At 36.0% G+C, this 23344-nt stretch overlaps 1 protein-coding gene across 6 annotated transcripts in view; it reads right to left on the reverse strand.

Moving 5' to 3' along the window:
• Window positions 1–23344, reverse strand: part of LAMA2 (laminin subunit alpha 2) — a 641423-nt gene that overhangs the window by 221203 nt on the left and 396876 nt on the right. For 3 of the 6 annotated variants that reach the window (XM_082731189.1, XM_082731188.1, XM_082731187.1), the window contains 8 exons: window positions 22680–22943; window positions 18439–18619; window positions 14845–14981; window positions 3286–3522; window positions 1907–2050; window positions 1028–1207; window positions 731–919; window positions 517–650 (listed from right to left, as the gene is read on the reverse strand). In XM_082731189.1, coding sequence (XP_082587315.1) covers window positions 517–650; window positions 731–919; window positions 1028–1207; window positions 1907–2050; window positions 3286–3522; window positions 14845–14981; window positions 18439–18619; window positions 22680–22943 — 1466 coding nt within the window. The remainder of the gene's footprint in view (window positions 1–516; window positions 651–730; window positions 920–1027; window positions 1208–1906; window positions 2051–3285; window positions 3523–14844; window positions 14982–18438; window positions 18620–22679; window positions 22944–23344) is intronic. The other 3 variants (XM_082731191.1, XM_082731190.1, XM_082731192.1) reach the window with 1 other exon arrangement.

Consider the following 23344-nt stretch of genomic DNA (forward strand, 5'->3'; position numbering starts at 1 on the left):
CCATGACATCACATTTATTATTACTATTCTTCTGTTCTTCTTCATTTGGTGTGACTTCCAATCTTTCCACATAATGATGCACCGTGAAAGGGACAATATTGTAGAGCACACTGGGATGAACCTTGAGAATGCTCACTGTTGGAAAAGACGAGCCCAACTTGACCCTGCCTGGCTCCCCTGCAGGGTCCCAGCAATCTTGTCATCTGTTTATAGCACAACAGTTATCTATCTTACTCTGCAGGGCTTTTTCTTCTGAATTTCTGACTAGCACCTAAAACTCACCAGGTCAAAGGTGATTTTGATGTTTTCTCCCCCCTTAAACTTGCTTCTCATCCTATTTTACGTTGGTGGGAATCGGTAGTTTCTTCTGCCAGGTGACCTGGAAGCCATCCTTGACTTGTCCTCTATCATCACACTCCCAAACCAAACACTTCTAAATCTTTCCATCAGGTGTCTTACTGATCTTACCTATAGACTTTAAAATAAGAATTGAACTTTGATTCTATTACAGTTTACCTGCTTTGTCTCATGATATTTCCATAGGTTGCCTTGATAAGAATATAATGAATATCATATATAATATCCAAGAAGTCTTCACGGGTCACCGTTCTACTGATTCGAGGATCATCGCCATAATATTTCCATTCTTTCTGTTAATAGGAAAAGAAACCACTTTGATGAAACTAAACGCAAAACCACTGGCATCCTTGCACCAAACTAATAAGCTCACCTCTGTCATTTCGATTTCATGCCGTGTCAGTTGGCCAATTAGAGGAGCAGCCATGTGCCTGACGATAATTCTAGCATGCGTCGGGGTACCACCTCGAATGATAACTTGAGGATTATAGGTAGAAAAACCTGTCTCTTCCCGAGCCTCAAAATAGATTGCGTACTTGAGTTTGCCGCCATAGGCCATCAACTACCAAAATAAAATGAGGAGTGAGATGTCAGATAAAGCCCCAAATGGCGTGATTCCAAAAACACATCTTACTTTGTTCTCCTATGACTTCAAAGTTCTCGTCCTTACCTTCTTTCCTTCAAACTGTTCTGGAAGTTTCCAATAATAAGGTTCCAAACGGAGTTCCTGTCTCACCAGGTCCATGTGTGCCACAATCTCTGGGTGTTGAAAAACAATGCCTTTGGTAGTGGTGTGCTGCAGGGCCTCATCTACCAGGGGCAGAATGGTCTGCTCAGGCTGCAGAGTCACCTACATGGGCATCAAAACACAGCAGGGGGCTAAGCTCCAATCCTTTGCACTCCTTGAAAACTAAGTTAGGGACCGAGTGTCTCTCTGTAGCCGCATTCTTGATCTGAGGAGGTGTTCTGATGAGAAACAAAACTCGTACCACATGAACCACCAGGGTAGAGGATGAGTCTTTCTGCCTTGTTTGCACAGTAAGAACTACAACATCTGTGAAAATTAGTCTTTTACACTAATAAAAGATAGAACTTAAAAGTGGGAAGAGTTAGAGAAAAACAAAAGTAGGAATGAACACGCTGCCCTCCTAAAAGACTGTGATTCTCTAAGGCAGGTTTGAGGGAACGTGCAACAAGTTCTGGTTTTCGTGACTGCCTTAGCACCTGCCCGCATTCATGCTCGGGGGCCCTCACTCTCCGGGATGCAGCTTCCGCCCAACCCTAGACTATAATGCCTCAGTTGCAACATCTCCCTTTCTCCCTTGGCATCTACTTCCTTATCAACAATAAGTGAGTTATTTTTAGGACTTTTAAAAAAAAGGCATTTATCCCAACTGTCTAATGTCACAGGCCCCAGTTCTAAATGTGCACATGGGGAAAGGCTTATGTAGTTGTTTTCCTATTGCATCCTATCCCTCAGTGCCTGGCTGAAAGATACAAGCAGGAACTGACATTGTACCATTACATGGCTCAGCGGTTCCTTACTCACCCACGTGCGGATCAGTCCTTTTGCTTCGGAACACTGGGTAGTAACCCCGAAGCAATAGCAGTTGCTGCAGCCAAGTGGGTTCTTGGCATCAAGTCCAAATTTGCCCGGCCGGCACCTATCACAGTGGATGCCTTCTACATTCACCTGAAGGGAGAGCAGAGTTCCTCAGGGTCCATAATGAGATTATGAGAAAAATAAGCTTGAGAATGAGTAATGCTTCTTCTTAATTAACCAAAAAGAAACACTGAGTAGGAGACTCACATCTCAAATGGCACATGTAGTTAAGTTAATTTCATTGTTAGGATTTCAGAAGTCTAAAAAGGGCTTTGTTTATACATAAATACATTGCAGAGGCTACTGTGTATTGGTTTTAAGATCTAAACAACACATTTCCTAATATCCTCTGTGAACAATAGGAAAGAGTCAGGAGAATTTCAAAAGCAAAACAGAGACATTGATTCCCAGTGGTGTGATACAAAGTTGTAAAAAACAGGCAGAGTGTTAAAATATAGGCTTATAGAACTATCATTCTACAGTGTATATATGCACACCAAGTGCATATTAAATACGATTTATAATTATAATATGTAATAATACAGCATTGGACTTTGTGTTTTGTCTGGAGGCTTCAATGGCAAATGCTGCCATTTCCCTAAATTTGGAAGACTATTTTAATAATCACTTTCTGGATTTCATTTTCCTATGTCCTCCGTCCCTCTAGCATAGACTTTTTTCATCTAAAGATACCTCTGACACAGTATTCACTGCATTTATCCTGGGACTGATTTTTAGAAATATCTAAGGGGGGAAAATCCCTCTTATCCTTTTTAATTGGCTGTTTTTCTACATCATTTAACAATATTAATGAGCTGAATTTTGCACGTAGTCACTGTTTGTTATGTCAGTGTTTATATGTGATGAAATTTTACTGAACTTCCACAGCAGTAAATATATTTTTCAGTGTACAGTGATTATGGATTAATTTGAAGAGAAATGGTTTTTTAGAAGCCCTATTATCTAGCTGTGATTTTTCTCTGATGATGCTTAAGAGAACATTCATTTTTTTCCTTCCCAAATTATTCCTGTTTAAGCAAAGCAAATATGTAAAGAAAAATTTTACTTTATCATTAAAAATATATCATCTCTATCGACTGGAAATGAAGTTGGATTTGGGTTGAAAGTAAGTTCTTAGAGAGTGGTGCTTATCTGTACGCAAATGAACATATATGAATAAAAACTGTGTCTGGCAATGAATTTTTGCTTATCTATTTCTTTAATGTAGTGAAGCGTGAGTCATGACCACCGAGTGAAGTCAAAAGTGGCCAATGGAAAGAGAACCCAGGGAAGGTTTTTCCTTTAGTGTATTTTAACAACCACACCTTACAGGTGCACTGCCCAGTCTGATCAATACAGGAGCACTTTTTAGTCTCTGAGTCACAGGTCCTGTCATCAGTCCCAGGCAGGAAGCACTCGCAGGGACTGCAGTGAGGGTAATTCCAGTGACCTTGGTTGCACTCTGTACATCTGGCACCAGAGAACTTGGGGTGACAGCTGCATTGGCCTGTGTTTATATTACACTGGAAATCCAAGGATCCTACTGTGCTGCAGTTACAAGCCTATGGAGGAGATAAAAACAGCAACCATTAACACCACTTCATGGGAAATAGCTTAAAATTTTAATTTGAATGTTTCTATGCTCCCATTAAACACATATTCATCATGTGTCTATTACATGCTTTTTACTGTGCTGGTTTAGTCACTTGGGAAACACCACTGAACATAACATTAAAACTGCTTCCTGCATTTACTAAAGTAGATGAGGGTCCATAAACCGTAATCCTACTGAATAAGAGAGAATGCGTGTTTTTTTTCCTGTCTTTGTGGCAAGGAGGAGGTAGATAGGGTTTTCCTCAACCACTTTTTGTTTTGAAGACTGAACTTTAGACCAGAGTCATTTTAACTTATGATCTCATTTTTACAGAATTTAAGCTGTAAAGAGACTTTTCTCAGAGTCTAACAGAGGGAGACAAGTGAGTAAATACATATACAGCAAAATGAAATAAGAATTATATAATAGGAGAAGTGCAGAAGTCTCCGAGAACATACCAAGAGTGCCAAACTAGATTTGGGGAAGGCAAGAGAACTCACGAAAGTGACATTTAGCTAGAATGTTGGTTTCTGGCATTTTATTTTGCAGACAAGCCAGATTTGAGGTGCTTAGCTGGTAACTTATTTTCTTCTTCCTAGGTCTGTATAGGATGATTCTCTTTATTTACATAATTCAAAATTTTGCTAGAATTTTTAAAAGTTTGAGTCTCTTTTTACTAATATACTGGAATCTGATGAGTTCTTTCAGTTTGAGAACAACAGTATTTTTTCCTTTAATTTTATTTTTGGTTTTTGCTTCTGTTCTCATTTTCCCATTTGCTTCTTCAGGATCACCTACAATTCTCAAACTACACCGCTTTGGTCTGTCTGCCCAGTCCGTGATATCCTCATGTTCTCTGCAGCCGTTTTCCTACTTGCCATTCAGACCTGTTGACCATTTTATAGTGCGCATTTTCCACAGTGAAAATTCCATTGTATGTATTTGCCACCAATGCATTTTTAATTACACTACTGCATTTTTAGCTGAATTTCAATAATTTATTTCACCTCCCTCAGTTTCAATTTGTGCTCCTCTGTGTGTCTTTTCGTCCTATATTCTTTAAGTCTTTCTGCTCTTGATTTACAGAGCTCATCTCTCATTACGATTTAATGAAAATGCTAAGCACATTTTAAAATGCCATTTAGGATCTTGGAATAAATAATTTTCAGAGATCAGCAGTAGCAAGGATCAATCTACTGTCTCTGAGCTCTAAATTCCCTCCTTCCTTGTCCTGCTTGATGATACTCTCCTTGGTCCCTGTAGACATTTCTCTGTGATTAGGTAGCAAAATGTTAAGCTTAGTCAAGAGTGGGTCCTGGGAAGACCTAATAAGGCCGTTGAGGTCTTCTGTTCTAGTTTCTGGTTCGTTATTACCATTGTCATGATTATTATTTTACTTTTTAGTATGAGAGCCAAGTAGTCCAAAGAGAATCTCAGCTGGCCAGTCTCTCCCCACTGGCAGCTTTCTGAGAAGCTTTGGTCTGCACACGTGCTCTGACATTGACAAGCATCTCCAGGATGCTCACATCCTACAGCAATGGTGGACAGCATCTACAGACCAGTCCTTGTCCACAAACTCTGTTCACCCTCACTCAGCCTAAAAATAGTAGCTACTCTTTTATACCCGTTACTTCCGGTCTCCCTATATCCTTCTTTTATGCTTTTTGAGTAACTAAGCACCTTTAACCAGTTAACAATTCTTTATATTCTACTTTTCCTTTTTATTTATTTTTTAATTAATTTATTTATTTGACAGAAAGAGAGTCACCACTGGGCAGAGAGGCAGGCAGAGAAAGAGGGGAAAGCAGGCTTCCCACTGAGCAGAGAGCCCGTTGCGGGACTCAATCCCAGGACCTGAGATCATGACCTGAGCCGAAGGCAGAGGCTTAACCTATGGAGCCACCCAGGCGCCCCAATACTTCCCCTTTTTAAATAACTGTTACGGCTTCTGTCTTCCAAGGAAGTCCTGACTTGGTATCCACGTGGGTGCCATCTCTCTTTGTGTCCGAGTTTTCCACCATGCGGTGTTTGTTTGTCATGAATGATTGGATTCTTTTTGGTACTGTTATATTATCCTTCTCAGATCTCTATCTGTGTAGCTCTATAGCAGACTTCCATGCATTACAACTTGCCAGATTCCCAGATCCAAGTCTGGCTGGATATCCCTTTGCAGTTCTCACACTTTCATTGCTTAGCGTAATCCCTATATCCACTACTACCGGGGATATTCCTGCTTCTGCTTTTGCCAACAGTAGTCTATGTATGAGACGACTCTTTCTAGGATGTGATGTACAATCACCAGTTTCCATCTATCCTCTCTTTCCTGTCCAAATGTTTGCTGAAATACCTTCACAGATTCTGATATTAAAATAGTCACTAGGCCTTATTATTTTTGGTGTCTTTATCATTAAGTATTTTTATTTCTTCAGTGCTATCCAGTGGGGGGGGAAAATGCTACTCTAAGTTATTTTAACCCCAAAATACAAAATGTGATTATTTATTAAATTATAAACATGGACATAGTTGCCTAAGCATAGTATAACCCACTGCTGTCACCATAAGTAACTCATCCTTATAGAAACATCAGATGGAGAATGAGATTTCAAAATAAGAATAATTAGGGGTGCCTCTGGGACCCAGTCAGTTAAGCACTGACTTTTGATTTTGGTTCAGGTCATGATCTCAGAGGTTATGGGATGAAGCCCTGCCCAGGCTTCATGCTCAGTGTAGAGTCTGCTTGTCCCTCTCCCTACCCATGCTCTCTCACTCTCTCTCTCTAAAATAAATAAATAAAATAAAATCTTTAAAAAAATAAGAATAATTAGTTCTTTCACCTAAATGACTTTTCCTTGACTCACTTAAAGAAAATGGGCCACAATCAGAAACAGAAAAGTATGATATGTTATGGAAATTATAGTCATGCAATACATTTTAAAATGTCTCATGAGACATTCTTATCCTTTAACTAAAATATGAAATGTCTGCTACCCAATTTATTATATAACACCAAAGCACTAATTCTTAAAGACTAGATGACAGTCCAAGTAGACATTGGGGCCTTTTCAAATCAGGAAGTTTATTCAGGAAGTTATAGTGGAGAATAAAAGGGACCATTAACCATATGTTTAGATAGCACTATAGCCAACATCAAACTTAAATCATAATTAGATGTAATGTTTGTTTAGCAATAGAGGATTTATGCACTACTCCCCTGCTAGTGAAAGATGGCAGGCTTTGTATTCCATTCCAGTGAAAGCTCAAATGATGAGTATGCTCACACTTCAGCACAGAGAAATTACCCATGACACAAAGAAAAAGAAGCTATAAATCTCAAATCACTGTTCATTTAGATTATAATCACCCAAATTTTTCAGTAGTAGAATACATGCTCATAAATATTTGTGAGGACTCTATGAATTTTTTTGTAATTGTTAATAATGATGAAGTGTGTAGCTATTCAGAAATTCAGATTTTTAACAGTGGTTCAAGGTAATCAAAAATTTTCAATCAACTTCAATCAACATAATGTTTATTCAACGACCAGTAAAAATAATGGTATCAAACACAGAACTACTTTTTTAAAGGAAACTTGGTCTATATTCCATTTTGATTTATATCCTGATTAGATATCATCTTTGAGGTGCCTGGGTGGCTCAGTGCATTAAAGCCTCTGCCTTCAGCTCAGGTCATAATCTCAGGGTCCTGGGATCAAGCCCCACATTGGGCTCTCTGCTCAGCAAGGAGCCTGCTTTCCACCCGCCTCTCTCTGCCTGGCTCTCTGCCTACTTGTGATCTTTCTCTGTCAAATAAATAAATAAAATCTTTTAAAAAAGGCATCAGCTTTATTTCAGGAGATTATTAGAGTTTGGCCACATCACAGGATTTTGTGGATAAAATGGAACCCTCTTAAGTTTCTTTAGGGTTTATTCATGAGTCCAAGGGATAGGATAGATGCTTGGATTCATAGTTGAACATGCAAAAAGTCAGTCATAGAAACTGACAGCACTGTTCATACTCACAAAAAGCTTTGGAACTCTTGAGAAGTTTTTGTTTTGTTTCTAAAAATGTACTTGAAACCTAACAGTGCCATTGGCACTAAAAAAAATGTGTCCTGTATAGTTTTTATTTACTCATATGACTAAATGAAGTCATATCTCTGAACCTCCTCGAACAATCATCAATATTCTTATTTTCCTCTAGATTATGTATTCTGGACCAGTGCATTCAAATGCTTTATCATATATGTAAAGATGATTAGAGTCTGCATGTGTGCTAAAAGAAATGATTTACAGCTCTATAGGGCACTACCTTGGAGTCAAACAGACCAAATTTGGTCATCATGTTCTAATATTTCTCAGCCCAATGTGACTGATTAGAATGACTCTCACTAACATCAAAATGACCTTATTTAGTGCTCTTAATGGTCAGTCAACCCTAATCTTATTTGACCTCTGTCTTGTTTTATTTTTTAATTTATTTTAAATTTTAATTTTTCTATGCTCCAAGATTCATTGTTTATGCATCACACCCAGTGCTCCATGCAATACATGCCTGTCTTGCATTTAATATGAAAAACCATTCCTTCTTTTTAAACAGTCTTTTAGTTTTTAAAGCATTTACATGGTTTATCTTCTTTTTTTAAGCTGTCAAACTACAAAACCAAAAGCTAAAAAATGAAAACTAAGAAACAACTATTATCAGACAGTGGATGCCAGGAAGCACAGGACTGTGATTTCTAGAGAAAGAAAGCAAATGAAGCAGGGCAGGAAAAATTTTCTAGGCTGTAACCCAGAGTTTGGAGAAGCTGAGATAGAATTGATGGGGGCCAATAGAATATTTTTCTAAAAATGAGAAAGTCATACACAGAGAGTATTCCAGAAATCTGCAGATGGCCCTTTAAATCTTTGGCTGAGTACTAATCTGTGTATCATGAGATGAGTCTATGTGGATGAGGGGGAAAAGTAATTGGAAAGCCATAAGCTGAAAAAATTCCTAGAACTCACAGAAAGCTTGAAATAATTCCTATTCCCAACAGCCAGAGTAGAAAGACATAGTAATGCACTTAGCCCCTAAGTGGTGGAACTAAATGACCCTTGGATTAAAGCCTGCTCTAGACCCTCTCTAAAACAAAACAAAACTCAACTAAACCAAAAACTTAAAAGCAAAGCCTAAAAAGGTCCAAGTATCAGTGAGTAATTAACCTGTTTGCCAAGGTAAAGTTCAATACTCTTTAAAGGAATAAAGTGAAAACCAATATGCAACAGTGAAAAATGTACATCTGGCATCTAAGTCAAAATTAACATCTGGCATGGAGAGAAGTAAAAAATATGATTGATAATCAGAAGAAAAATCAACCATTAGGAATAGTATTAAAATAAAAAAATTGTGGAATTAGCGGACAATCATTGTAAAAGCTAATATTTATAAATATTATTAAATATACTAGAGAATAAATGGAAATGTGAATATAAGGAGAGAAATGAAAGATATAAAAATATCCAACTAGAAATTTTACAGATAAAAAAATGTGAAATGAAAAAAATATATAACCAATTATATTAAAACAGATTAGACATCACAGGAAAAAATATTAGTAGACTTGGACACTTAACAATAGAAACTATCAAAAATGAAGAATACAGAAAAAGTAATAATGAAAACAATAAACACAATCTCAGTTAGCTGTGGAAAAATATAAAGTGGACCAACATACACACAATGAGTTCCAGAAGGAGACATGGAGGAAAAGAACAGCAAAGTATTTGAAGATGTAATGGCTGGAAATTTTCCAAATTTAGTAAAAACTGTGATTCCACAGATCTAACAGGTGCAACTCACCACATGAGAAATAAACAAGTAAACCACAAAAAGACAGTATAATCAAATTGCTGGAAACCAGGAATTGGGATTTTAAACTTAGAAAAAATATCTTTGAAAAATGAAGGAAAAATACTGTTTTTGAACACACAAAATTGAAATAATCATTGTCAGTAGACCTGAAATACTAGTAGTAATAATAGTAATAATTAGGATGTAGCTAATGAAAGAAAAAAACATGATATGAAATAGTAATTTGTCTGTAACAAAGGAATGAAGAGCACGGGAATTGGTACGTGTGGAAAAACAGAAAAGCAGCATTCTTGCCTTTTCAAAAGATAACTGACTATTTAAACCAAAATCCTAAGATTATAGTGTAGGATATATAATATATAGGAGTAAAATGTATGACAAAGGACAAGAAAGAAGTAACAAAGGATAAAAAATGGAAATTAGAGGTCTACTTTTATAAAGTTTTAAGATGCTAAATATAAAGTGTATATTAGTATTTTAGGATACATTATGAAAAGTTAAGATGTGCATCACTAGACAAAGACAAAAGACATAAAATACTTAGAGTTGGGGCGCCTGGGTGGCTCAGTGGTTTGGGCTGCTGCCTTTGGCTCGGGTCATGATCTCAGGGTCCTGGGATCGAGCCCCGCATCGGGCTCCCTGCTCCGCAGGAAGCCTGCTTCCCTCTCTCTCTCTCTCTGCCTGCCTCTCTGCCTACTTGTGATCTCCGTCTTTCAAATAAATAAATAAAATCTTTAAAAAAAAAAAACAAACAACTTAGAGTTAATAAGTCAAATGTGAAGATTAAAAAAAGAATGCAAGAGCAGATAAGGCAAAACAAGCAGTGAAATGTAGACTTAACCCAATGATATTGATATTTACATTAAATGGAAAGGTTAAATAATCCAATTAAGATCGGAGCAACAACAAAGATTTAAATATATTCTATATAAAAGAAACATTAAAATATTAGAAAAGAGATGGAATTAATGATAGTTTGGAAAAATGTAAACCAGACAAATAAATACCAATCAAAAGAAAGATGGGTGTTAAGGAGGACACATGTTGTGATGAGCACTGAGTGTTATACACAACTAACGAATCGTTGAGCACTACATCAAAAACTGATGATGTATTAGATGTTGGCTAACTGAACATCATAAAAAAACTTTCTAAAAAAAAAACAAAGATGGAACCATGGCTATATGATTATCAGAAAAAAATTTTCAGAAGAAACATTACTTGGGATAAAGAGGGACATTTTATATTCATAAAGGCAACAAGTTTTCAAACAGATACAATAATCCTAAATGAGTATCCACCTAGTAATATTATCACTCCAAAATACATGAATCAAAACCTGAGTGGACTCAAGAAAAAAAGAGACAAATCATAAGCATTAAAACTCTCAGTTATTGATAGAATATGTACACATAAAAATTATTAAGGATAATTGACTTTTATAGATTTCATCCAATGATACCAGTATACACATTATTTGCTAGTACATTAACCAAAGTGGACACTATTTTAAGACATACAACAAATCTTTAGAAATTCAAAAAACTGAAATTATACAAAATATGTTATATGTATTATAATACAGATATAACAGAAAGATATAGCATACTTCTAATCAATGAATCACAAATAAATAATAAAATAAGTAAGAATATTTTAACAATGGAAATTAAAACAACATATCAAAATGTGTGGGATGCCACTAAATTAGTGCCTGGGAGGACATTTATAACACGAAATGCTTATATTAGTAAAGAGAGAAGCGGGGGGAAATCGGAAAGGGAGATGAACCATGAGAGACTGTGGACTCTGAGAAACAGAGTTTTAGAGGGGAGAGGGTGGGGAATGGGTGAGCCTGGTGATGGGTATTAAGGAGGGCACGTATTGCCTGGAGCACATTGATGTAGGCTGGGAACACTACATCAAAAACTGATGATGCACTGTATAGTGACTAACATAAACCAATAAAGAAAAAAAGAGAGATCTCAAATAACAATCTAAGCTTTCATCTTAAGAAACCTGGAACACAAGAGAAAATCAAACTCTAAATAAAAGAAAGAATTTTTATTTTGTGTTGTTATCAAATTTATTAATTAAAGTTGCTCATATTATTTTCATATTATTCTTTTAATGTATGCAGGATCCTTATGATGTCCCTTCTTTTAGTCCTTATTTTGATTATTTCTTTCCTCCCTTTTAACTTTCTTGATCAATCTTCTTAGAGTATTACCAATTTAATAAATAATTTCAAAGAACCAGTTTTTGGTCTCATTGTCTTTTCTCTCAAGTATTTTTGCTTTTATTGTTTTTCACTAATTATGCAAACTCCTTCATAAACTATGAGAAAGTTTCCCAATCTATTTCTTGAGGCCAGCTGTACCCCAATAACAAAATTATACATTAAACTACCAAAAAAGCCCCAAACTATGAAACAATATTCCTTATGAACAGAGACCCAGAGATCATTTACAAAATGCTAGCAAACATAATCTAAAATAATTTAAAGTAGATAATCCCTCATGATCAAGCAGGATTTATCTGAGGATTGTTAAGTTGGGTCAACATTTGAAAAGCAAATAATGTGATTTACCGTATTAACAGCTGAAAAAGAAAAAAATCATGTGATCATCTTAATAGATGTAGAAAATGCACTTTGTTAAAATTGGACATATATTCTTGATAAAATTAATAGCTAGGAATAGGAGGAATATCCTCAAACTGATAAAGAGCATCTGTAAATAAAACACAGCTAACAACATACCAACATTCTGAATTGTAAAAGACTGAATGCCTTCTACTTCACGTAAGGAATAAGGCAAGGTTATTTGCTCCTGTCTGTGCAAGTCAACATTTTACTGCAATAGGTCAAGAAAGTGAAACAACATTTATACAGGTTGGAAAGGAAGAAGTAAAACTCAGTTTGCAGATGGTATGATTGTCTACATAGAAAGTCCTAATGAATCTACCAAAAATAACTAGAATAAGTATAGCAATGTTGCAGTATAAAAAGTTAAACATAAAAATAATTGCATTTTTAATGAAACAAATAACATTTTGTAAAAAAAAATATGAAGCACAATGATAAATTTAACAGAACATGTATAAAACTTACACACCAAAACCTATAAAACATTGTTAAGAAAAAAATTATAGGCAACTAAATTAAAAAGTACATCATATTCATACATTGTAAGATGCAATATTCTTAAATGTTCATTCTTCCCAATTCAACCTGTAGATTCAGTGTAATCCCAATCAAATCCTAGAAGGCTTTTAATAAAGAAATTGATAAGCTACTTTAAAATTTATATGGAAATGCAACAGATCCAATGTACTCCAAAGATACGGGAAATGAAAAACAATTGGAGAGTTTACACCACCTCATTTCACACTGTGCTAGAAAGCTGCAGTGATCTAGACAGTACTGTGTTAGTCCAAGGACAGACATAGGTCAACAAAACAGAATAGAGTTCAGAAATGTCTGAAGGACATATACAGTCATTTTATTTTGATTGAAGTAATTCAATGGGGAAGAACAGTCTTTAAAAAAATGATATTAGAAAAATTGGATATCCATTAAAAAATGAATTATAACCATTACCTCAAACCATAACAGAAAAATTAACACTTAAAATGAAATGTGGACCTAAATGTAAAAGCCAAAACTCTAAAACTTGAAGAAAAGTATCTTTAGATATTGACTTAAGCAAATATGTACTTCTTAGAAAATAAAAAGCATGCCATGAAAGGAAAAGACAATAAAAACTAGTCTTCATAAAAATTAGATGAAGATACTATAGAGGAAATAAAATGAAAGCTATATAGTGGGAAAAAACAGTTATAGACCATATATATGTTAAAAGACTTATATCTAGGATACATAAAGGACACTTACAGCATATTACTGAGAAAACTAATGACTCAAAATAGAAAAGATTTGTATAGATATTTCCCCCAAGAAGATATATAAATGTAAAATAAATAAAATTATTCTCAATATCATTGGACATTAAAGCAATGCAATGATGTAAATAAACACCCCAATGAAGTGTTGGGAGGGATGTGAAGTATTCTTGTGATGAGAAATGAAATCGTACATCTACACCTATACTTTTGACTTATACACTGTGTTCATAGCAAACTTACTCGTAATAACCTCACACTGGAAATGACCCAAATGCCCTTTAAATGGTAAATACATAAGCCACAGCATCTCAGCTAATGTAATTAAAATTAAAAATACCAATTAAAAATAATAAGCTACTAATAATATGCAACCGTGTGGATAAATCACAAAGGCATTATATGAAGTAAAGGAAGCCAGACCAAAAATAATACTCCCCAGAGCAAACAAGACAAAACCTGAACAACAACATGGAATATGGCTCAATTTCTATTTATTTGTAGAAGTTACAGAACTACAGTGATAGAAGGAGAAGCAGTAGTGTCCTGGTGCTGATTGAGGGGTATGGGGAAGTGGACTATAAGGGGACACAAGGCATGGTTCTACAACTATAATCACTGATCTAAACTTACCACTTTAAATAAGTGAGTTGTATTTAATTAGTATTTCATAAAACACTGACAAAAATCCTGAAATCATCAACTTTCCTACCTAAACCTGAGTCTCCTATAATCCTTCTCGCAATAAATAATGTCATCTAATTTCCTGAAAAGCAAATCCCAGGACTCGCCCTTAAAAACTGTCTCTTTCTTAGCTTGCAGATCTATGAGCTTATCAAGTCAGCCCAGCAGTAATATAGCCCACTCCATCTTCATGGAGACTCACTGACGGGGTCCACACTTTGATCATCTCTCACCGATATAACTACAACAGCCCTTATATACGTAACATAACATTATGGAATCTGGTCATGCCACGTTCTATGGTATGCCCATGGGCAAAATGAGGAGTCTTTCAAGCTCAAGGCTGTTAATAGGACTCCACAGAATCCTCTCAACTGCTTCTTAAAAACTGAAACCTACTTAACACGTATTGCATGGAGTGCTGGGTGTGGTGCATAAACAATGAATTTTGGAACACTGAAAAAAATAAAATTAAAAAAAAAATTAAAACCTAGTCCTAACTGGGGGAGGCAATTACTATAGATTTTTGGCAAATTCCACTAATTAGTTCCTAATTTCCTTGTACTTTGCAGATAGTTCACTGGCTTAGGTATGAAGTTATTGCTATTTCTGGTTTTATTATAATTTTCCCTCTTTTTTGGTAAGAATCATGAATGAAGATTCATAAATGTGTACTTACTTCATCATATCTCCCACAGGTAAAATGTGAGATAGTGACTGCAATCACCCTTTGCTGATAGTTCTATACTGCTTTAAAATATAGTATTGGCTTTGAAATGCCTGCCTATAAAGCTTTAACAAAATAAATTTCTTAAAATATAATTGGATAAAATAAAGCAATCAATTAACTCACCTTACAACCAGTGGTGATGCTGTGGCCCCAGGTATTAGGTGCACATCTAGAACATTTCTCTCCAATGGTATTGGGAGGGCAAATACACTGACCAGTCTTTGGGTCACAATTATTTCCCAGATGGGAACAGGCACAAGCTTCATGGATGGAAAGAATAGTAAAATAGTAAAAATCTGATAGAAAGTACTGAGTTTATATGGGAATTTGTGCTGTTTTATTTTCCGTATAATGGGTAAGAATCCTCATTTATCTTGTATTTCACAGTATTTTCCACAGAACAGTTGATCAATAAAATTATATGGTATTGTTTTTAATAATTTCAAAAAGTAACATATTCTTGGTTTTTCAACTAAGTTTAAAGAAAGAAAGAAATGGATTATCAGATTCTATGCTAAATGTATCTAGATACTATAAAGTTTAAATTTTTGTTTCTATAGTTATTCTAAGTTAAAAACTAATTTTTCTATGCTGTATAGATTAATATTTCCTTCCTGCTGATGACTCTCTTTTGCAATAAAAACCAGTAAGCGCAACAGCCCTCTGAAACTCAGTGTATCAGGTATATAGTTATAATTGCCATACATCAGGATATTGTAAAAATTTAAAACAGATGAGTTATGTGTGTGTGTGTGCTTGTGTGTGTATATGAAGATATTTTTGAGTTTTGTTTACCACCAGCCTGTTCTTTTCAATAGATTTTTCATTTTCTTAGCTATGTGATATGAAGAGTACAAATTTTCAAAGAATGCAAAACTAAGATTTGAAAAAAATTGTTTCAGAGGTGCTTCACACTCACCTAAGATGAGCATTGTATGCCACTTATTAGCTACAGTTGACTCAGTAAGTATGTTTTAGTGCAGTGTTTCAAACTGAAGTGAAAGGGAGAAATACCATAGACAGAAGAAATGAATATTTTAAGAAACCTTTGCATTGATTATATGATGATTAAATCTTTAAATGAAATACATTTAGAATATTTGAGTAAGTTCAGTTTTTTTTTTTTTAAGATTTTATTTATTTATTTGACAGACAGAGATCACAAGTAGGCAGAGAGGCAGGCAGAGAGAGAGAGGGAAGCAGGCTTCCTGCGGAGCAGAGAGCCCGATGCGGGGCTCGATTCCAGGACCCTGAGATCATGACCCGAGCCGAAGGCAGCAGCCCAAACCACTGAGCAACCCAGGCGCCCCGTAAGTTCAGTTTTTAAGGGATCACAATTATCATTGTTCACAGCATTCTATATCAGCTGTGAAAAATGTTTAGTATAATACTGGACATAAACACCAAATAAAGGTTAGCTGTTGTTTTTGTTATTATTATTGTTGTTGATTATTTCGTGCCAAAAGACTTAGTTTGTATATACCATTTATCAAGAAGAAAAATAGTTCACATTATGTTCAAATTTATGTGCTAAAAAAAGTCTTGGGACGGTTCTATTCATTACCAGCAAAAAGAAATTCTTTAAGCAGTTCCTCAGAGGAATCATAAAACTGAGTAGGGAGAAGATTTGAATGATTAGCTAGTTTTTCCCTGCCCAAACAGAATGTTTGCCACAATTCAGAATACTATTAAATACTGATAATAATCATAATAGTGATAAACACTTACATGATGCCTACATGCCAGGCAGTACTCTAAATATTTTAAAGCCATTAACTCAACTAATTCTAAAAACAAACAAACAAAAAACAAAAAACAAACAAAAAAAACAAACAAAGCATGAGCTAGATGTCATTGTTTTCTTGATTAAATAGATGAATTTTGTAGAGAGACAGCAGGACCCAGTCACTCAGCTGAGGTCACATAACAAGTTACCCAGGGAGCCACTAAACCAATCCAAGCTATTTGGTGGAAGTCATATCCTCAACCAGAATGCTATCCTGTCTGTTTGGGGCTATTTTCTATCTTATTTCTCTGGATTTGAATGCTACTAAGTTTGCATTTTTAATGTTATCCCCATTTCATGATTTTGGATAATGTTCTCTGTCTTACAGTTTCTGTAAGTGAATGTATTTGAATGCACGGTATCATTACATTAAATCACATTAACTGAACACGTTAGTAAGAGTTGGATTTAAAGAACAGTAAATTTTAGGGGCACCTGGTTGGCTCAGTTGGTTGGGGGTCCAACTCTTGGATTCAGCTAGGGTTGTGGTCTCAGAGCCCTGGGATTGAGCCCTGCCTCAGGCTCTGTGCTCAGCTCAGAGGCTGCTTGAGATTCTCCCCTCTCCCCATTTTCTTTCCCCTCTGCTCCTCCTCCTGCTCAGGCTCTCTCTCTCTCAAAGAAATAAATAAACAAAATCTTTAAAAAAAGAACAATATATTTTAAAATACAGCATTTTAATTTTTAGTATATACAGATATTGACTTAGAGATCATATATAGATTCTTAGAAGATCTACAGTTATAACTTTCAGAATAACATAATGGCTTATCTTTATGATACAAAGTATATATTGAAAGTGGTTGAGAATATCCAAAAGATATGGTTTTAAAAACAATTCAAAAGGGGTGCCTGGGTGGCTCAGTGGGCTAAGCCTCTGCCTTCAGCTTAGGTCATGGTCTCAAGGTCCTAGGATGGAGCCCCACATCAGGCTCTTTGCTCAGTGGGGAGCCTGCTTCCTCCACTCTCTTTGCCTGCCTCTCTGCCTGCTTGTGATCTCTCACTCTCTCTCTCTGTCAAATAAATAAATAAAATCTAAAAAAAATAAAATAAAATATAAAACAATGTGAGATATTACTCCTGCCACTTCTTACATTAATTTGCTACAATGGTCAATAATGTTTTTAAAATCTTACCATGCATTTATCATGGTACTGAGAGGAGTATCATCAGTGTTGAATCAGTGAGTTTAGTAGGCAAAGGTGATACCTAGTGAATGTTGGAATAAGAGTCAATTCCAAATTAGTGGCATATAAATCAAGGTTAATGTTCAATCTTCACTTTCATCCGTAGTATGCTAATTCCTATTTTCTTAATTCATGATTTGTGGGAAGAACATGAGAACACTTCTTGTGGGAAATCATGGTTACAAATCTTCCCGCATTTCCCCAAGAACTAGCAAATACCTAGCACTAATTTGTTTCTTTCTTGAACCATCATAGATTTCAAGGAACATGAAAGTAGATGAAAATGTATTTTTTGTACCTGAAAATGGTATTCACTTCTCTGATCCTTGTACCAGTTTTGCAATAGGGAAAGGGAACATTGAACTGCATTAACTTGAGAGTGAAGTTTAAACTAAGAGAACGCTGGCAAAAGAAAAACTGAACATTTGACTTTTAGGCTATAGCAGCCATTGAGTGAGTGACTGGCGGTCACAGACAGGGAGGCATACAGCAGAATTGAGACCTACTGATGGATTTTCTGAGTACTTGCAAGCTGTTATTTATAGGTCAATGTTTCACACTGCAATATACTTTTAGCTTATTTAAAATAAATATACATTACTTATTAGTTTAAATATTTTGGATCATGTATTTGTTGTCAAGGTGCCTTTGCTTTCAACTCTGGGAATGCAGAAGAATGAATTGCTACAGTTGCCAAAATGCCAAAACCAGAGAATGAACGCGTAGGGTTTAGTTTTATTTACAGACCTGTGCAGCCTCCTTCTTGGAAGTTGAAATAGCCACGGGCACAGCGGTCACATTTCTTTCCTGTCACTCCAGGTTGGCACCAACACTGACCGCTTTCTTCACAGTCGAATGATTTCGACCCAAAAGAATTGCAATTGCAGGGAACACACCCCCTCCCCGATTGTAGGCCAAAGGTTTCAGGCTGGCATAGAAAAGGAAAGAGAAAAATTAAACTTAAATTAATTAACTCATTATGAAACAAGATGCACAACATGAAAACATAAGGTAGGAAAGAGGAACCTATGGATTGTTGAGGTTCTTCACTGATGTTAGGACAATGAGGTTGTAATTTGACTAATGGATCCTTTTCTACAAAATCCAAAAAGAAGAGTATGATTATTTTAAAATTTTATCAGAGTTTATAGCAGAATTAGGGTACTATCCTTCCTGTCTGCTATGTTTCACCAGTCTTTCCTATATTTTCCAAGATTTTAACAGCAATGTGGGGAACTAATCTAGGGGGTGTTACTTATATTTTAAGTGAAACATTTACTTGTTTCATTCCTAATAATCTGAATTGATTAATTTGAGACCTTATGAACTCCTTCTGCTTGTTAAAAATGTTTTCGATATTATTGACCAGAAGCCTACAGTTAAAATTAATGTTTTTCCTCTAATATTTGATCTAATTTTTGTCATCTCTCCATAAATACTTCTAATTATCATTCTAGGGCTTACATTATAGATATAACTTAGAGATTTATGCCTATGCTGACAAAATAATTGGTTTATGAACATCTAGGTTCTAGGGTTTCATTTTAACAACTAAAATTGATTTGAGAGGGCACACATCAAAGCACCAGATTAGGTAGATGAAAGAAAACTTTTATTCTCTGTTGGGTTATTCTTAGGCATATCTCTTATCTATGCATAACAAATAACTTTCTATGATCGGTTTTCATTACCAGCTTTGGCTTGAAGTACATGTTATCTGACCTACAGTGACGATGTTAGAAAGTGTGGATGGATTAAAAATTACCTCTACTAGAAAAATGAAAAGTGCATATCCTACTTAAAGTACAACAGGGTTGTATTTTAAAATACGAAGTGTGTCACGTTATTACGGTATTTTAATCTGGGAAATTAGTCTTGGTAATTACTTCTTTGTAAAAAAAATAATTCCTATTTGGGATTATTAGACTTAACAGTTACTTCCTGGTATGAATAAATCTTGCTATTTAATGGGAGCCACCCAAAGAGAAACAAATAAGGCTCATTATATATTCGTGCCATTATTGTTAACAGTATGAAAAACAGTTCTAGAAAACAAAATCACACTGAAAATTACTCTCTTAAAATGAGTATAGCTAAGAACAGGTTTGGTTTTTAAGTATAAAATGGGTTGATAGAGTTTAATAATCATTTAATCTTTGTATTTACTGCTGGCTTTATTTTTATTTCCAGTTCAAATTCAGATGTCATCATATTATTAAAGAAGAAAGTGTGTTTGTGGAATCACTATATTGTACACCTGAAACTAATGTAACACTATATGTTAACTCTACTGATACTGAAACAAAATTTAAAAAATAAATGAAGAAAGTATCAGTTGTAACAAATGGCTTAACATACAATTTTGAAATTAAATTTCACTATATAAGGAAAGATTAAGACATATATGCTTTTTATTTATAATATTATACCTGACCTAGAGAAATAATCAGAAATTGAGAAAATGGGTTAAAGTATGAGCATGCCCATTACAGTATTATTTATGAGAGTAACTTCTCAGTGTTAGAAAGTTGAATGAATTAAATTAAATTTATAGCATTCATGCCATAAAATAATATGCCAACATTAAAATCCTGTTTTGAAACAGTTTTAATGAGAGGAATATGCTTAGGACATAGCATTATGCAAAATTTCAAAAAGCAGAATACAAAATTATATACACACTTTTATTCCAATTATATACCTCTAACGACACACATACCATTCAGGCACACACAACTAGAAACATATGTACATAGAAAAAAAGACTAGAACATACTACATTAAAATTGTTTTTAAAAATTCAAATCATAAATATATTTGCATTTCTTATGCAAAGTATTTTGCATATATTTCCTAAATTTTCTTAACTTAGATATCTGAATTGTAGAGAAAATACATTAAGTTCATCTTTATTTCTTAAATTTTTTTTCACTTGGCATATCTATGTATCTTTAATGGATATATCTATACAGTATTAAATAAACTTTCAAGTCATAGTTATTAAGAAAATTTCAAAGTTCATTATGTAAAAAAATGTAAGAAAAAATATCTCTACCATACTTTTCAAATATTTAAATAATGTAACTTTGAAGAGCTAAGTTACACTATAGAAACAAATTTCATCAACAAAATTTTAATGAATTTAATGTACAAAAATTTAATTCAGAGACTAGGCAAAATTTTTGTAGTAAACAAATTTAAAAAGTAGACATTCCTAGTCAGTAATGGAGATTAATGAGGTAGAATGAACATGAGAAACAGTCCCTACCCAGTGTCAATGAGAAGTCTGATGGTCTCCCAGAAATTATTTTCACTTGGGGTAATAATGACAATGAGCACTTATGTATTGTGCCTGCTGGGTTCCAAGCATTGTTCTGAAGCCCTTTGCAAACATGAATTCATTTAATCCTCCAGACAATCCCGGGAGGTAGTTATTTCCATCACCTTTCAACAGAGTGAGGAAACTGAGGCCCAGAAAGGTCAAGTAATTTAATCGGCAGTGGGAACGCGGTGGGCTGACATCCTCCAGTTTTTCTCTTGTGGATCCACTGGAGAGCTCACCCCAGGACATGCTTCTCCCAGTCAAAGACTGATGACAATAAATTACTAGAGCCTTCCTGCCCAATCCAGGATGCCTCTCTAATGGCTAAAGGGTGCTCGGGCACTCCCCTTCGGCCAGGCAAGCATTTGGCATTTTGGAAGAATCCTTCCTTTTCTCCTTTCACTTCCATCTGGCCTGCACCACAGGAGAAGTCTCCCTGCTCGTCATGCTCTCTCCTCCTTCATCTTTTATAGGCATTTCCTCCCCAAATCTCTTCACATCTGCTTCTTGAAGGATCCAACTGACAAAAACCCTACACAATGGGTTTGTGTACAGAAAGAGTGAAGGAACAGTCTTACAGCTAGGATGTGGTAAGACTGGGATTGGATCTGAGGCAGTCTGATGTCAGAACTAGTGTTCTTAAAATATCAAAAGAGAACCTAGAAATAATGCTTTTTTCCCCCCCTTTTCTATTCCTTTGCTTTTTCCATTACTCTCACCTTCTTCTATCCATTACCTGCTGCTCCCCCCACAGGCTGTCATTCTTTTCTGGCAAGTCTTGTGTCCTGTAACTCTGCAGCAGGGTCCTGGACCTAGTTTTCCTCCTTCCTCCTCTTTTCCCTCCCCTTCCTCCCTTTCTCTCTTCCTTTCAGTATTTGCTTTCTTTTGCCTTTTAAGATGGGGGTGGTGGGGTGCTAAACTTCTGTAGTAGAAAACATGCTTCCTTACTTATGTATGTGGTATATTTGTAGGATGTGAAAATGTGTGACTTGTGGTAACTATGGGCAAACTTATGATGTGGAAAAGTCTCAAAGCCATCAATTATGATGAAATGTTACCTGAATAACAGAGCAGTGGGCTACATTTTCTTGGGAAAATCACTTTCTCTGCTAGATATCCCTTCATTTGTTCATTCATAGAAGTCAATTTGCTCCAAATGATGCCTGCAAGTCCTCCCACTTCTAAGATCATAGGCTTCTACAAATAAGCTTTCATTTCTCCAGATCCATGGTTAGTTGGGACTTTTATGAAACTTGAATATACTTTTAAAAATACACCAATAGGGGTGCCTGGGTGGCTCAGTGGGTTAAAGCCTCTGCTTTCATCTCAGGTCATGATCTCAAGGACCTGGGATAGAGCCCCACATTGGGCTCTCTGTTTGTCAGGGAGCCTGCTCCTCCCCACCCCACCCCAACCCCCCCCCCCCTCCTGCCTCTCTGCCTACTTGTGATCTCTCTGTCAAATAAATAAATAAAATATTAAAAAAAAATACACCAATATAGCTCCTTCCAAAGGCAAGGCTGGAATCAGGAACTGCCTAGTGTTTACATTTACAGCTGGCACACTGAACAACCACGACTGGGAACAAGGCCATCGGGGAAGGTCTGCTGCAGCACACGGAACACGACATGCGGAGGCATGAGCCATGCACTGCCTCGGGGATTACCGGAGCGGGGGCCCGATAGGCTCCCCGAGGGCACCCGCTGGAGCTGCTGACAGCCCACCTCTGAGGAGGCCCCAGCACCCGCTGCGCTCTCTGTGACCGCTCCTCCTGCCGCTGTGCCTGCATGCTGAGGTGGCACTGTCGCCCTACGAAGCCAGATTTACAGGCACATCTTCCCGTCCCATCACACCACGGCGTCACAGAGCCAACGGGATTGCAGTCACATAGCACACAGAATTGCTTCTCTGGCTCCCACCACATACTGGGCTTTAAAAGCCAACAGAAAATAGAAACAAAGGAACAAAAGAGCATTTGATATTATTCAAGAGATTGACGCAGATGATATTCTCAAACTGACTACAGAGAGGCCACTTTGCCATCTGAGAAGTGCTTGTTTTGTTGAACAGCCTTTATCACCAAAATACATATTTATAAGAAAGAGGTAGTGTGGCTCCGTCACCCTCGTGGAGGGATTGAAGGTGCTTGCCATCCGGAAGGCAGGGTGATATGTTCAAGAACAGAGAGCAACATATTTGGACTCTTTTATTTCCTTTTAGAAAAAACAATGTCTCTAAAAATATGTGGATTAGCTTCTCTACTAGAAATTTCAGTTAAGTAGAAGTTGCTAAAAACAAAGGTTGTGATGCATTTCATTCTGCCAGCGTAAG

This window comes from Mustela nivalis (genome assembly GCF_964662115.1).
Source record: "Mustela nivalis genome assembly, chromosome: 5".
NCBI lineage: Eukaryota > Metazoa > Chordata > Mammalia > Carnivora > Mustelidae > Mustela > Mustela nivalis.